General features: G+C 38.7%; 1 protein-coding gene across 15 annotated transcripts in view; it reads right to left on the bottom strand.

The window, feature by feature from the left end:
* LOC127682613 (guanylate-binding protein 1-like) overlaps positions 1-16,307 on the bottom strand; it is a 248,504-nt gene that overhangs the window by 15,115 nt on the left and 217,082 nt on the right. Inside the window, exons 1-3 of one of the 15 annotated variants that reach the window (XM_052179090.1) lie at positions 8,893-9,365; positions 5,819-6,088; positions 5,194-5,321 (exon numbers count right to left, since the gene is read on the bottom strand). The exons of 5 other annotated variants lie outside the window; for them this stretch is intronic. In XM_052179090.1, coding sequence (XP_052035050.1) covers positions 5,194-5,321; positions 5,819-6,014 — 324 coding nt within the window. In that variant the 5' untranslated portion in view covers positions 6,015-6,088; positions 8,893-9,365. Of the gene's footprint in view, positions 1-4,535; positions 4,689-5,193; positions 5,322-5,818; positions 6,089-6,379; positions 6,517-8,892; positions 9,366-16,307 lie in introns of those variants that run through there. 9 more of the 15 variants (XM_052179092.1, XM_052179082.1, XM_052179089.1 and 6 more) reach the window with 9 other exon arrangements.

The following is a 16,307-nucleotide window of genomic DNA, read 5'->3' as shown; positions in this document are numbered from 1 at the left end:
ACTTCTCACCAGAGACTATGAAAACTACAAGGTCCTGGGCAGATTTCATACAGTTCATAAGAGAACACAAATGTCACCCAAGGATACTATACTTAGCTAAACTCTCAATTACTATAGATAGAGAAACCAAAATATTCCATGACAAAACTAAATGTGCACAATATCTTTCCACAAATCGAGCCCTACAAAGGATAATAAATGGAAAACTCCAACACAAGGAGGCAAACTACACCCTAGAAAAAGCAAGAAATTAATCTTCCATTAAGAAACCAATATGAAGACAGTCACATAAACATAACTCCTGCATTAACAACAATATTACCAGGAAGCAACAATCACTTTTCCTTAATATATCTTAAAATCAATGGACTTAATTCCCCAATAAAAAGACATAGGCTAACAGATTGGATACATAAATAGGACCCAACATTTTGCTGTACACAAAAACCCACCTCAGTGACAAAGACAGACATTACTTCAAAGTAATTTTCCAAGCAAATTGTCCCAAGAATCAAGCTGGAGTAGTCATTCTAATAGGGAATCAAATTGACTTTCAAGCAAAAGTTATCAAAAAAAAAAAAGATGAGGAAAGTCACTCATCAAAGAAAAAATATACCAAGAAAAACTCTCAATCCTGAATACTTATGCTCCAAATGCAAGGGCACCTACATTCATAAAAGAAACTTGAATAAAGTTCAAAGCACACATTGCACTGCATACAATAATAGAGGGAGACTTCAACACAACACTCTTATCAATGGTAGATCATGGAAAGAGAAAATAAACAGAGAAACAGTGAAACTAACACAAGCTATGAACCAAATGGATTTAACCAATATCTATAGAACATTTTATCCTAAATCAAAAGAATATACATTCTTTCAGCACCTCATGGTAAATTCTCCAAAATTACCATATAATCAGTCAAAAAACATGTCTCAATAGAAGATGTGAATAATCACATATATCCTATCAGATCATTAAGGATTAAGGCTGCTCTTCAACAACATCAAAACCAATAGAAAGCCCACATATATGTGGAAGCTGAACAACACTATACTCAATGATATCTTGATCAAGGAAGAAATAAAGAAAGAAATCAAAGACCTTTGAGAATTTAATGAAAATGAAAGCACAACATACCCAAACATATGGGACACAATGAAAACAGTCCAAAGAGGAAAATTCATAGCCCGGAGTGAACTGGAGATAGCATGCACTACCAGCTTGACAGCACATCTGAAAGCTCTACAGCAAAAAGAAGAAAATACATCCAAGAGGAGTAGATGGTAGGAGATAATCAAGCTCAGGACTGAAATCAACCTAGTAGAAACAAAAAGAACTATACAAAGAATCAACCAAACTAGGAGCTGGTGCTTTGAGGAAACCAACAAGATAGAAAAACCGTTAGTCATACTAACCAGAGGGCACAGAAAGAGTAACCAAATTAACAAAATCAGAAATGAAAAGGGAGACATAACAACAGAAATGGAGGAAATCAAAAAAAATCAGCAGATCCAAATTCAAAAGGCTTTATTCAACAAAATTAGAAAATCTGGATGAAACGGACAATTTTCTAGACAGGTACCTGGGACCAAAGTTAAACAATGATCAGAAAAACTATATTAACAGCCCATAACGCCTAAAGAAATAGAAGCGGCCATCAATAATCTCCCAACCAAGAAAAGTCCAGGACCAGATGGGTTTAGTGCAGAGTGCTATCAGACTTTCAAAGAAGACCTAATACCAATACTCTCCAAACTATTTCACAAAAATAGAAACAGAAACAACACTATCCACTTCATCCTATAAGCCACAATTACTCTGATACCTAAATCATACAATGACCCTGCAAAGAAGGAGAATTTCAGACCAATTTTCCATATGAATATCAATGCAAAAATACTCAATAAAATTACTCCAAACCAAATGCAAGCACACATCAAAATGATCATCCTTCATGATCAAGTAGGCTTCAACCTAGCGATGCAGGAATGGTTCAAAATAAGGAAATCCATCAACATACTCCACTAGATAAACAAACTCAAAAAAACCTACATGATCACCTCATTATGCTAAAAAAAAAGTATTTGACAAAATACAACACCCCTTCATGATAAAAGTCTTGGAAAGATCAGGATTTCAGGCCCATACCTAAACATAGTTAAAGCAATACACAGCAAACACAGGGGCCAATATCAAACTAAATGGAAAGAAACTTGAAGCAATCCCACTGTTATCAGGGACTAGACAAGGCTGTCCACTCTCTCCCTACCTATTCAATATAGTATTTGAAACCCTAGCCAGAGCAATTAGACAACAAAAGTAGGTCAAAGGGATACAAACTGGAAAGGAAGAAGACAAAGTATCACTATTTGCAGATGATATACTATACTTAACTGAACCCAAAAAGACCACCAGAGAACTGCTAAATCTGATAAACAATATCAGCAAAGTAGCTGAATATAAATTTAACTCAAACAAATCAGTGGCCTTACTAAAGTATAAACAGACTGAGAAAGAAATTAGAGAAACAACTCCTTTCACAATAATCACAAATAATATAAAATACCTTGGTGTGACTCTAACTAATCAAGTGAAATATCTATATTGTAAAAACCTCAAGTCTCTGAAGAAAGAAATTGAAGAAGATCCCAAAAGATGGAAAGATCTCCCATGCTCATGGATTAGCAGGATTAATATAGTAAAAATGACCATCTTGCCAAATGCAATCTACAAATTCAAATGCAATCCCAAACAAAATTACAATGCAATTCTTCATAGAACTAGAAAGAGGAATTTGCAAATTCATCTAGAATAACAAACAAACAAAAAAAGAAACCAGGATTGTGAAAACTATTCTCAACAATAAAAGACTTTCTAGTGTAATCACCATCCCTGATCTCAGGCTCCACCACAGAGGAATCTTGATAAAAACTGCATGGTATTGGTACAGTGACTGGCAGCTAGATCAATGGAATATAATTGAAGACCAAGAAATGAACCCATAAACCTATGGTCACTTGATTTTTGACAAAGGAGCTAAAACCATCCAGTGGAAAAAAGCATTTTTCAACAAATGGTGCTGGTTCAACTGACAGCATATAGAAGAACGAAATAGATCTATTCTTATCCCCTTTTACAAAGCCCAAGTCCAAGGACCTCCACATAAAACCAGATACACTGAAACTAATAGAAAAGAAAGTGAGGAAGACCCTCAAGCACATGGGCACAGGGGGAAAGTTCATGAATAGAACACCAATAGTTTATTCCCTAAGATCAAGAATTGACAAATGTGACCTCATAAAATTGCAAAGCTAGTGTAAGGCAAAGGACATGGTCAATGCGGCAAAATGGCAAGCAAGAGATTGGGAAAATATCTTTACCAATCCTACATACACAAGAGGACTAATATCCAATAAATACAAAGAACTCAAGAGGATCGGCTCCAGAGAACCAATAACCCTTTTAAAAATGAGGTACGGAACTAAACAAAGAATTCTTAACTGCAGAATACTGAATGGCTGAGAAGTATCTAAAGAAAGGTTCAACATCCTTAGTCATCAGGGAAATTTCAGTCAAAACAACAGTGAGATTCCTTCCACCTCACACCAGTCAGAATGTCTAAGATCAAAAACTCAGGTGACAGCAGATGCTGGAGAGGATTTGGAGAAAGAGGAACACTCCTCCATTGATGGTGGGATTGCAAACTGGTAAAACCACTCTGGAAATCAGTCTGGCAGTTCCTCAGAAAATTGGATACAGTACCTGAGGACCCAGTTATACTACTCCTGGGCATATACCCAGAAAATGCTCCAACATGTAATAAGGGCAATGCCCTACTATATTCATAGCACCCTTATTTATAATAGCTAGAAGCTGAAAAGAACCCAAATGTCCCTCAACAGAAGAATGGACACAGAAAATATGGTACATGTATACAATGGAGTACTACTCAGTTATTAAAAACAATGAATTCATGAAATTCTTAGGCAAGTGGATGGAACTAGAAAATATCATCCCGAGTGAGGTAACCCAATCATAAAAGAATACACACAGTATGTTCGCCCTGATAAGTGGATATTAGCCCAGAAGTTTGGAATACCCACGATATAATTCACAGATCACATGATGCTTAAGAAGGAAGACCAAAGTGTGGATATTTCGGTCCTTCTTAGATGTGGTACAAAATACCCATGGGAGGAAATACAGAGACAAAGTGTGGAGCAGAGACTGAAAGAAACACGATCCAGAAACTGCACAACCTGTCGATCCATCCCATACACAGTTACTAAACCCAGACACTGCTGTGGATATCAACAAGTGCTTGCTGACAGGAGCCTTGTATAGTTGTTTCCAGAGAGGTTCTGCCAGTGCCTGACAACCATTGAACTGAGGTCAGCGTCCCCAATGGAGTAGCTAGAAAAGGGACCCAAAGAGCTGAAGGGGTTTACAGCCCCATATGAAGAACAGAAATATGAAACAATCAGTAGCCCCCAGAGCTCCCAGGAACTTAACCACCAATCAAAGCTTACACATGGAAGAAGCCATGACTCCAGCCATATGGTTAGCAGAGGATGGCCTTGTTGGACATCAGGACAGGAGAGGCACTTTGACCCATGAAGGGTAGTTGCACCAGAGTAGGGGAATCCCTGGTCAGGGAAGTGGAAATGGGTGGGTGAGTGAGCACGGAAGTGGGGAGGATGGTAGGCAATAGGGGGGTTTATGAGGAGAAACAAGAAAATGGGATGGCATTTGAAATGTAAATAAAGAAAATATCTAATAAAATATTTTCCCTGGTTATGGTGTCTCTTCACAGAAATAGATCTGTACTAAAACATGAGTTTTATATTGCTTTCCTCTCATTGAGAGTGCTATGTAGAAGTTACAATTCTTATCATTTCTACAGGCTCAAACTTATGTCTGTTCAGAAAATGTATAATCAAATTAAGAGACACCATTAAAGTCTCACCAAAACATGGTCTGATGGTATAAAAGAAAAAAATTCAAAAAATATTGTCAGTTATTCTTATGAAGGCTGACTCTCTGTGAATTAGTTGACTTTAGTGTCAACTCTTGATTTCTATGTCAGGTAAGTGATACACTAATTTGATGCTTCAGAACTATAAATGAAGATTGGGTGTGGACTATTTATATTCCATGGATAAATTTGTAAGTTTTTGTTGTTTGTACCTTCTTTACGTCTTCCAGACCCTCCGTGTCCAGCAGAACCAAGGTGTGTTCTGGCTTCTGGGGATGAGGGAGGCACCACATCCAGATGCCCTTTGTGTGTGACTGCACAGTAGAGCCCAGGGAGAAGCCTGCAGAGTGTGGATGAGATAGAGAGAAAAAGAGCACATGCTTCCTGAAATCTCATTGGAATGAACATATTTACCATTTACAGGAGAACAACCAGTTACAAGTATTGGTTTTTATTACACATCAGAATCAGGGACGGCAGAACATCTAATACTGATTATTGTTCATTTCCACCCGAGATATCAGTGGATTCTTGGTCCTCCAAGATGAACATTCTAACAAATATTTTGTAATTCATCATAAAGTAATTTGACTATCTCTATTAATGTATTATTTCTTCCACTGAGGAATGCTTATACTTTTAAAAGAAGTAATGGGATTGTAGGAAGAAGCAGTGAGAAGAGTAATTCAGAAAAGCAAGTCCACTGATGGACACAAAACATTTCATATCACCTGAGTCTCTGAATATTTCTCCTCATATTTGCTTGCTAGATGCTGACAATAGACATGGGAGGGGAAGAGAAATATCACTGAACAGAGCTTTGTTGGTAGCACTTACCCTTCTGCTTTCCAGCCAGCTTTTTCATCAGATAGGATTTGCCTGTGCAGTACAAGCCCACTATTGCTACCACCACTACAGGATTTTCAATAGTAGACAGGATCTCCAGTGCTTCCTGGTTGACCAGCAACTGCTCACCAGAGTTCTCGATGAGGCACACTGGGCCTGGCATGTGGATTTCTGAGGCCATGTCCATAATATGTTTATGTATGCAGGAAAAGATAAAACAGGTAATGTTCTGAGTCTGATAGAAGAACTCAGATCAATGACCTGGAAGATCATGGGCACACTGTTACAAACCATAGGATGCAATAGCAACACGTACACTTTGGGAACCCAACTAACTACCTGGAGCTTGTAAGGCCATAAATATTGAAAGAGATCCTTTTACTGCTACTTTATTAAACCAACATCATTCTTTACTCCATTTTAAATATTTATTTTTATTCCCACTGATAACTATAGCTCTCAATTCTCCCCAAATAAGTTTTCCTTTGTAAAAGATGTAGACCACTACAAAAAACTACAATCAAGCAATTGGGGAGGAAAGGGTTTATTTACCTTATGGTTCTAAATTGCTGTTTATTACCAAAGGAGATCAGGACTGGAACTCAAGCAGGTCAGGAATACAGGAGCCATGGAGGGATGTTTCTTACTGGCTTGCTTCCCCTGGTTTGCTCAGCCTGCTCTCTTATAGAGCCTGAGAATGCCAGCCCAGAGATGGTAGCACCCACAAGGGGCCCTCCCCTCCTTGATCACTAATTGAGAAAATGCCCCATGGCTGGATCTTATGGAGGCACTCCTTTCTCTGTGATAACTCCAGCCTGTATCAAGGTGACACACAAAACCAGCCAGTACACCCCTTTTCTATTTCCTGATTTAATCCAGGATCCCTGCTTTATCCTCACATCTCTTCAGCTTCTCATCTTCAGTAGATGCTCACTGTTCCTTTATCCTCAATTACTTTACAATTTAGAGGAGTATATTTCAGTTATCTTGTAGAGTACCCTTCAATTAGATAATTTTTTAGTTCTTTCTTTAATGTTAGCTTGAAATTCTACTGGCATATGCATGGCAAAAAGGTCCCAGAACAGATACGCTGCAATCATTACTGATCAAATCAGAGAATGAATGATGTGGACATGACTTGCTCTGATAGTACTCTTTTGAAAATGGTTTCTTGATTAAGGGGCTACCTGCCAAGAACTGGTTAGAGTTTTGTAATAAAAATTACCACTTGAACAGAAAATAAATACTTAAAAAAATGTCTAGGGTTTAATCATCAGGGAAATACAAGTGAACAATGCATCAAGGTTCCATCTTACCCCACTGAGAATATCCTGAATAAAGAAAACAAATAACAAGGGCTTTCAAGTTTGCTGGAGAGACTTACGAATTGCCAATGGGAATGGGAATGTAAACTCTTGTGGCCATAGTAGAATGGAGGTTCCTCAAAAACCATTAGAACTACCAAATTCTGAAATAATATTCATGTGTGTATATATATATATATCCACCTTTAGAAAGAAACTGAGCACATACAACTTCACCATACTTCATGTAGTTTCATCACTACTTTCAGCATCTATTAACAATTCTAGTTTATAAATTAGCACAGGTAGCATTTGCAAGAGTAGTAGATGACTGTCTACTCTTATCAAGCTGCATATCTATTAATGGGGGCTCAACAGCAAGTGGGAGTATCGCACCAACTTGCATTCTTTCATTCATTCATTAATTCATTCACTCATTTATTCATCTGGTTGCATCAGCATAGACTGCTAAATACTTATTTCATTCCCTGTGCCATAGTACTTTGTAATTTTTCCTTATTTTGTTGCCTGGCTTGTTGTTCCCTGTGTTCATTGAAGCGCTTTCAGCTGGATCCTGTGCTTGGCTGACAGACTTCCATGACATTCCCAGTGCTGTGACCCACCCACCACAGTCTTCCAGACATAGCTCATACTTTTCCTATATTGCCCTAGAGTTGAGAATGCCTTCCAAAGGTTTGGTTTCTTTCAGTTCACAGTGGTATTTATACCAAAAATATGACATGGAGTATATTCATTGCTTAAAGGTGAAACAGTATCTTCTGGAACATGATAATGTTTTTGAACACATGAAGTCACAGCAGCTGTGGCTGCCTACAGAAAACCTGCATAAAGCTGGGTGGTTGGTGGCACACGCCTTCAATCTAGCACTTGGGGAGCAGAGGCACATGTATCTCTGAGTTTGAGGACAGCCTGGTCTACCCATAAGGTCCAGGACAGACAGGGCTACACAGAGAAACACTATCTCGAAAAAAGAAAAAAGAAAAAAAAAAACCCTGCATAAAATCCAGCAGTTGAAATTCCAGCATAGATCAGTGAGAGGCTCAGGAAGCCCCAGGCATAACTGATGTGATAATGACAGTTAGTGACTGCTTGAGAAGCCAGGGTTGGTTTTCTTGAGTCATATGGTCCCAGGTTAGTTAGCCACACTCCAGTAGGTGGCCTTCTGTACATGCCTGAATGAGCTCAGGAACTTAACTCAATTATACATGAAACTGGGGAAAAGACATAGTGGGGGATGGGTAGGGAGAGATGGAAGAAAGAATAGGGAATAAATGCAGTTCAAAATGCATGACATATATGTTGTTCTCAAGGAATGAAGAATATACACACACACTCACCCCCCATAGACACACATACACACACATATAAATATATATATTCAAATAGTATACACAAAGATTATCAATGAGAGAACTGTCTCTACAAACTCCAAGCAGCCTAACTTATTTAGGTAGACACTGGCAACAAGTTGAGGGATGTTGTTTGAGTTCCATTAGGCAGCAGAGATGATCTAAAATAGTACCAGAAACGCAATATGCACCTTAAAACACTTATGCCCTCAGTGTGAACTCTTCTTTACCAGAGTTTAATTAATTTGCCATAGTTAGAACAGGGAAATTCGCAGTAAAGGCTCATCTGTCTCCAGCCCTGCCTACTCACATCTGTCTTAGTTTCAGCCTTCTCTTGTTAGGTTGAACCAGCAGACTAGTAAACACTTTTCCACCCCTGCCTCTCTCTTACCTGAACTGAAATCCTTTAGAGAAGAGGAAACTTTTCAGTGCCCGACACCTTTGTTTCAGGGTCTGGCTGCAGAATACTTGATCCTCTCTCACAGGCACTGAGACTTGGACAATGTAGTAACCCAGGAGGTTCCAGAGGAGTCAGCTCTTTAATAGAGTACTGTTTAACACCATAAAAGTGAAACAAACTTCCTAACTGAGGTGGGGGTGGAGAAATGACTCAGCCACAACAGTGGGAGTGATGGGTATGTTCCTGTGAGGAGGGCCTCAGGGATTTCTCAGGTAGCTATTGATTGATGGGTACATAAAAAGAGAGAAAAGGGTTTAGAGAATGGTATAAGGCAGTGGGGGGAAGAAGGTGCTTAGGCAGGCCCATGCCCAGGCACCTTTTTCCCCCTGAGGGACCACACAGACATGGTATAGAATAGAGTTTATTCAGGGCAGAGGATGGGAGCTAATGGTGTAGTGGAGGAAGAAAGAGAGGAAAGAGAGAGAGAGAAAGAGAGAGAGAGAGAGAGAGAGAGAGAGAGAGAGAGAGAGAGAGAGAAGGGGAGGAGTGGAGGCTGGCCATGAACATGTGGAGAGAGGGGGGAGGGAAGGAGTGCCCAAGAGGGGTAGAGAGGTGAGTGTACCAAGAGGCAAGACTGATGAAAGAGAAAGAGGAGGCATAAGCAGCCCCTTTTATAGTGTGCCAGGTCTATGGGGCGGGGCATACCTGGCTGTTGCCAGGTAATTGTGGGGTGGAGCTTAGACAGAATTCTAACATTGATAAATGGTGAAGTTTCTTGTGGGTGTTTAAAAATGCAAGGTGATGCGCTTACTGAAGAGGGTTCTGTTAGGTTTCTGTTTTGTTTTCTTTTGTCTTTTATTTTTTGGCCATTAGTCTGTTTTTTGTGAAGTTGCCAGTCCCATGGTATCACACAAAGTTAGCAAGAGAATGTGCAATTCATAAGTGGAAAGGAATCCTTTAAAAACCACTTTTCAGTACTGTGAAAGAATAAAGATGGAAAGAAAATGTTAGATTTAGTAGGAACAGTGAGGGCAGAAGGAAGAGGAAATGGGGGGGGGGGAGGAGAGGGCAAGGGCGGGAGGGAAGGAGAAAAGGGGAAGGGAAAGGGGGAGGGAGAAATCATCACTGAAACTGGAAGTGAATCTGAGTTCCTTTATACCTATCAAATGGTGGGAAATCAGCTGGCTTGTTTATTTGTTCATTTGTCTTTTTGATTAGAAAATCTCTGTTAAAATTGTATGTAATCTCCAGACAAGTTTAACACCACTTGAATATTGTCAGTTTTGTGAAGTATAAGGGTAAATGAAAAGAATTCTTTTTGTTTCTAAGCTTAAAGGATCAGGGTTTCCAGTCTTTTTTTTCCCATATGTTTCCTTACAAACAAGTGAGTCAGAGTCCTGACCCTAAACTACTGAATGTAAAAACCATCTCTCAGAGGCTTAGGGAAGCCACTGTCCTTCTAAAACTCAGAGACAGACTTCTATGAGTCTCTGAAATTGGGCTGGGATTGTTCATGGTGTTGACAAGTGACTGGCTTTGTGGTTGTGAACAGTGTACAAAACTGTGCTTTAAATTTCTGAAGACATCTAACTAACCCTCATGCTGATCTACCAACTAACTAGTACTTGAAGCCTTCCATAGATCTAACACAAATCAGAAAATAGGCCAGACTTGAAATTTTCTGAGTACAAGTGTTGAGCTCTTTCTATAAGCACACACGATGCTAGCATATACTCAAAAAGTATACTATAGAAACACTATAACACACACTGTTATTTTATAAGTTAATGTATCACCAGAAGTGTTTTTTCAAAGCCCTAGGTTTAATGCCACCACCAGAAATATAATTGTACAGAAAGTATCTTTCTCTTTCTATATTCCATGAGTGTGATGAGCCCCATGACTATGACATTTCCTTTGTGTGGTCCTGTTATTCTGAATACTTAGCTGCAGATCCGATGCCCTCATCATTAGGAGGCTATGTGACATCTAAAATCCTTCTAATTAACTCCCCTCTTACAGAAATTTAGGGGAGCAATTAATTACATCATGAGCAATGTATAGCATGCATTTGAAACAATTATGATAGTTTGATCATTTTTATTAAGAGCTTTCACTGAGCCATGCTTCTGTTACATTGTTGAAGGTGTTTATTTTAGAGACTTGCAAATTATGTCATAGCAGCAACAGGCAGATAAAAATGAAGCTTGGTTTCAGAAGGGGTGGAACTGTGGTCATGAACCTCTGGAGAACAGAAAGAAATTATTCTGAGTTGTCCATTCTGTGATTGTGGAAGTCATTCTAAAACTCTTAGAAGGATGTATTGCTTTTAAAAATTGTAAAGAGAGATTCAGAAGGAAACAGAAAGCTGAAGTATGAAACAAAGCAAGAAGTTCTCTGAAGGGGAGTGGCAACTCCCACTCACAGCTGCATTCTGCCTGGAGGGGAATTTTCTCCCCCTCTTCAATGGGCTTCTCTGCTCATCCAACAGCCACACAGCCTTCGCACACTGAGCACTGCCCATTGTCTATCCTGGGAACCAAAGTCTGCAGACAGCATGAGACCCAAAGAGCTGTGTCCTATGGATACTTTCAGATTTTTATCATAGTTATAACATTCCAATCTCAGTTGAGGGCAAAGTTAAATCTTTGAATTACTTATGAACACACCACTAAGAATATCTAGAAGGGAGTGTTTGTGATACAAAAAGGTCTACACAAAGACAGTGGCCACATCACTGCATTGTAATAAACAAATCCCAATGATACAATTTAGTATGTGTACAGAGTCCATGTATACAATTTCACATACAAGACCCAATTAAAGATCACATGAATCTTTAGTTCTAACACAAACATAAACTGAATTATTTCATAAACCAAACATTCTTTTTATATGTGAAATCTACTTTGTTATTTTTATTTCTATGTTCTTCCCAATAAAGTGTCATGTCTTCAAGCCTGGTACAATGCCAAGCTTCTTCACAGTCCAAAGTGGTCCCCAAAGTTGATTCCTTGTGAGTGGAACCAGGGTAGAGAACATTAGTCTGTTTGAATTTTAAAGAATTTTACACTGTGCAGATAACATGTTCTTGATTTCCTCTACTATTCATATAGTTTCTTACTCTCATTCTTGAATCTGTCCTTGAGAAGTTTTTCCTGTTCCTAAAATGAATGGAGATGGAAAATGAACCCAGAAGTCATTCCAGGTTCTTCATATTGTCACAAATCTCCTTTGGTACTTACACTAAACTCTGGGGGGATTTTGACAGTTTTCTCAAAAGCCTTTTCCTTCTTCTACTTTCATGATTTCTTTCCCTTCTCTCTCTCTCTCTCTCTCTCTCTCTCTCTCTCTCTCTCTCTCTCTCTCTCTCTCTTTCTCTCTTACACACACACACACACACACACACACACACACACACACACACACACACATTGTTTTCTCCAACTTTAGTAATGAAGCCTGACAGTTCTAAACACCACTAGCCTACAACACTCAGGTCCAGTTCCTACATCCCTTGATTCATGTAAAAAATAGTTTTCTATAAAGTCAGCATCAGCTTGCCTGTTCATTTTTGCTATATCTCTGAGCTGTGAGGTGCGAACTCTCAAACATGAGAAAGAATGCTCAAACAAAATGGAAAGTGACTATCTAAATCAGGATCAGGGCAGGCATTCAATCAAGGGAATTAGTACATGTCCCAGTTGTAGTAACAAAGACAGAAGACAAATATATTAAAGCACGTGGGGTCCTCAATGCGCAGACCGTTTTATTAGCAACTATGGAGACTCAGTATATATGTGGAGGGATGCCCAGAAAACAAGATGTTACTGGCAATGTGAGCACTTAGCCATTTTGCACAAAGATTTGGGACTGACTCTATGCTTTAAGATGCTTCCAGAGATAAGAATGTTCTATGTGTGGCAGAAACAAAATTTCTATTGGTCCCATTCAATATAAAAAAAATTAAGAGATAAATATTATATCATAGAATCTGATGCACAAAGCCATGCTACATGTAGAAATTTCAGTTACTCTATTTAGTATGTGAGAAATTTATAGTCCTTGATAGGTTAGTTGAGGATACTGTCACCGAAATCCTAGAAAACACCTGAGGAGAATCTGCAATTCAAATCTACAGTTTAATAGACATACCCTGAAATGGGCTTCATTTAGCAATAAGCAGACATAAAGAGCAGTGGTGGAGAGGAAACAGAGCAGTAAGGGGATGAGAATGTAATAAGGTTTGTGAATGATACCCTGCAACTGGGGGATTATATGTCATTGGCCTTGGATTAAGGGTGAGGAGGATGAAGCACAGAGTCTCTTTACAACTGGTTCAACTCAGTCAAGCCTTGACCTTGTGAACCTAATGCCTCAGCCTTTTGAGATACACTGTTGATTGGACCACTGGAACTGAAAATTAAAATGGTGCTTCTGACTCTGCTGGCCTCCATCAGGTCTACCTAACAAAATCATCTAGGTTCACAGAACAAGAAAGAAGCAGGTAAACGGCTGTAAAAGGTTTTCAAAGCAAATGTACCCAAGAGTCAGACTGGAGTAGGCATTATCATATTTAATAATGTAGATTTCAACCAAAATTAATCAAAAGAAATGGGAAGGATGCTTCATACTAATAAAAACGAAAAATCCACCAGAATAACTTCTCATTATTGAACATACTTCCTATAAATACAAGGGCACCCGCATTCATAAAAGACATATCACTAAAGTTTAAACCACATATCAAACCCCACACATTAATAGTGGAAGGCATCAACATCCTACTTTCACTGATAGACAGGTCATTGAGACAGGAACTAAACATAGAAATAATGAAACTGAGGTTATGAATCAAAGGGACCTAACAGTGAGGGGTTCATTTTTCATATCTTATTCAGAAATGAAGCCCTGGACCATTAAGACCACTTGCTATCTATCCTAGGTGAAAGGTATTATGGTTCTGCAGTTCTGCAGGTGATCAGCAGGACCTAGTCCCTTAAGGCTGGCTTTACCAGCCTACAGTTAACACCTCAAAATGACACAGCAGGAGGGAAGGTAAAACTTCTATTGTGTTTCTCTAAATTGAAGTCTCAAGGAGAAAGTCTCAGGGAGGGGAGTCCTCATCTCTGCCCTTTGTCTTGTACAACTCTCAGAGTTGTGTTCACTGTGAGACTGCATATTCAGATCCTGAATTGAATAATAGGTTATAAGAGAGAATGTCTACATGCATATACACAAGGAACAATTATCTGCCTTAACTTTTACCATTTGTCACTGGCTTTCAGGGTCTTGAGAATTATAAAAATGTAACTAGGCCATCCTTGAAGTCTTGTTTTAAAAAACTCAGTCAATGTTTTATCTCCTGTTTTTGCTCTTAGGTCCTGCAGTATACATCTTCACAACCTTCATTTAATGGTTTCTGTAACACCTTATAATGTGCCCTAAGTCTTAGTCACTGGCTATTATCTCAGAAGCAATTAAGAAGCCCTGTTGTAAATGGTGCTGGTTCAATTGGAGGTCAGCATGCAGAAGAATGTGAATTGATCCATTCTTATCTCCATGTACTAAACTCCACTCCAAATGGATCAAGGACCTCCACATAAAACCAGACACACTGAAACTAATAGAAAAGAAACTGGGGAAAACCCTTGAGGACATGGGCACAGGCGAAAAGTTCCTGAACAGAAACACCAATAGCTTATGCTCTGAGATCAAGAATTGACAAATGGGACCTCATAAAATTACAAAGTTTCTCTAAGGCAAAGGACACTGTTAAAAGGACAAAATGGCAACCAACAAATTGGGAAAGGATATTCACCAACCCTACATCTGATAGAGGGCTAATATCCAATATATACAAAGAACGCAAGAAGTTAGACCCCAAGGAACCAAATAACCCTATTAAAAAATGGGGTACAGATCTAAACAAAGAATTTTCACCTGAAGAAATTCGGATGGCCGAGAGGCAGCTTAAGAAGTGCTCAACATCATTAGTCATTAGGGAAATGCAGATCAAAACAACCCTGAGATTTCACCTTACACCAGTCAGAATGGCTAAGGTCAAAAACTCAGGAGACAGCAGGTGTAGGTGAGGATGTGGAGAAAGAGGAACACTCCTCCACTGCTAGTGGGGCTGTAAGATGGTACAACCACTTTGGAAATCAGTGTGGCAGTTCCTCAGAAAACTGGACATGACACTTCCGGATGACCCTGCTATACCTCTCCTGGGCATATACCCAAAGGATTCCCTGGCATGCAATAAAGACACATGCTCCATTATGTTCATAGCAGCCTTATTTATAATAGCCAGAAGCTGGAAAGAACCCAGATGTCCCTCAAAGGAGGAATGGTCACAGAAAATGTGGTATATTTACACAATGGAATACTACTCATCAATTTGAAACAATGAATTCACGAAATTTTTAGGCAAATGGTTTGATCTGGAAAATATCATCCTAAGTGAGGTAACCCAATCACAAAAGAATACACATGGAATGCAATCTCTGATAAGTGGATATTAATTAGCCCAGAAGCTCTGAATACTGAAGGCACAAATCCTATAACAAATGACTCCCATGAAGAAGTATGGAGAGGGTCCTGATCCTGGAAAGGATTGATCTAGCGTTGGAGGGGAATAAAAGGACAGAGAAAAAGGAGGGAGGTGATTGGAGAATGGGTGGAGAGAAGAAGGTTTATGGAACATATGGGGAGGGGGGATCTTGGAAAGGGGAAATCATTTGGAATGTAAACAAAGAATATAGAAAATAAAAATATTAAAAAGAAAAAAAAAGAAAAAAAAAGAAAAAAAAAGGAGCCCTGTTGTTACATAAACTGTTTCTCTGGATGTTGCCATTTGGAAACAATGATAACCCTTATATGCTAGATTTTTCTGCCGAATAAATGCTCCTTGTCTTTGCATACTATCTGAGTCTGGCATTACATACCCAGACTTATGTGACACAATGATAGCAGTGTTAAAAGGAAAGTTCATAGTTCTGAATGCCTTCATTAAAAAAAAAGAGAATTCTCATACTAGCAATTAAAATGTCTACTTTAAAGGTCTAGAAAAAAGGAAGCAAACACACCCAAGATGAGTGCATGGCAGGAAATAATCAAACTCAGAGTGGACATCAATCAATTCAAAACAAAGAGAACAATTCAAAGAAAAAAAAAACAAAAGTCTGATTCTTTGAGAAAATCAACAAGATAAACAAACCCTTATCCAAACTAACTAAAAGGCAGAAAGATAGTATCCAAATTAATAACATCATAAATGCAAAGGGAGATATAAAAACAGACATTGAAGAAATCCAAAGAATCCTTAGATCTTACTTCAAAAGGCTATACTTTATAAAACTGGAATTCTAAATGAAATGAATGATTTTTTTTATGATTTTCTAGAT

This window comes from Apodemus sylvaticus, chromosome 4 (genome assembly GCF_947179515.1).
Source record: "Apodemus sylvaticus chromosome 4, mApoSyl1.1, whole genome shotgun sequence".
NCBI classification, from domain to species: Eukaryota; Metazoa; Chordata; class Mammalia; order Rodentia; family Muridae; genus Apodemus; species Apodemus sylvaticus.
The sequence above is the reverse complement of the archived record's forward strand: the minus strand, read 5'-3'. Positions and strand labels throughout refer to the sequence as shown.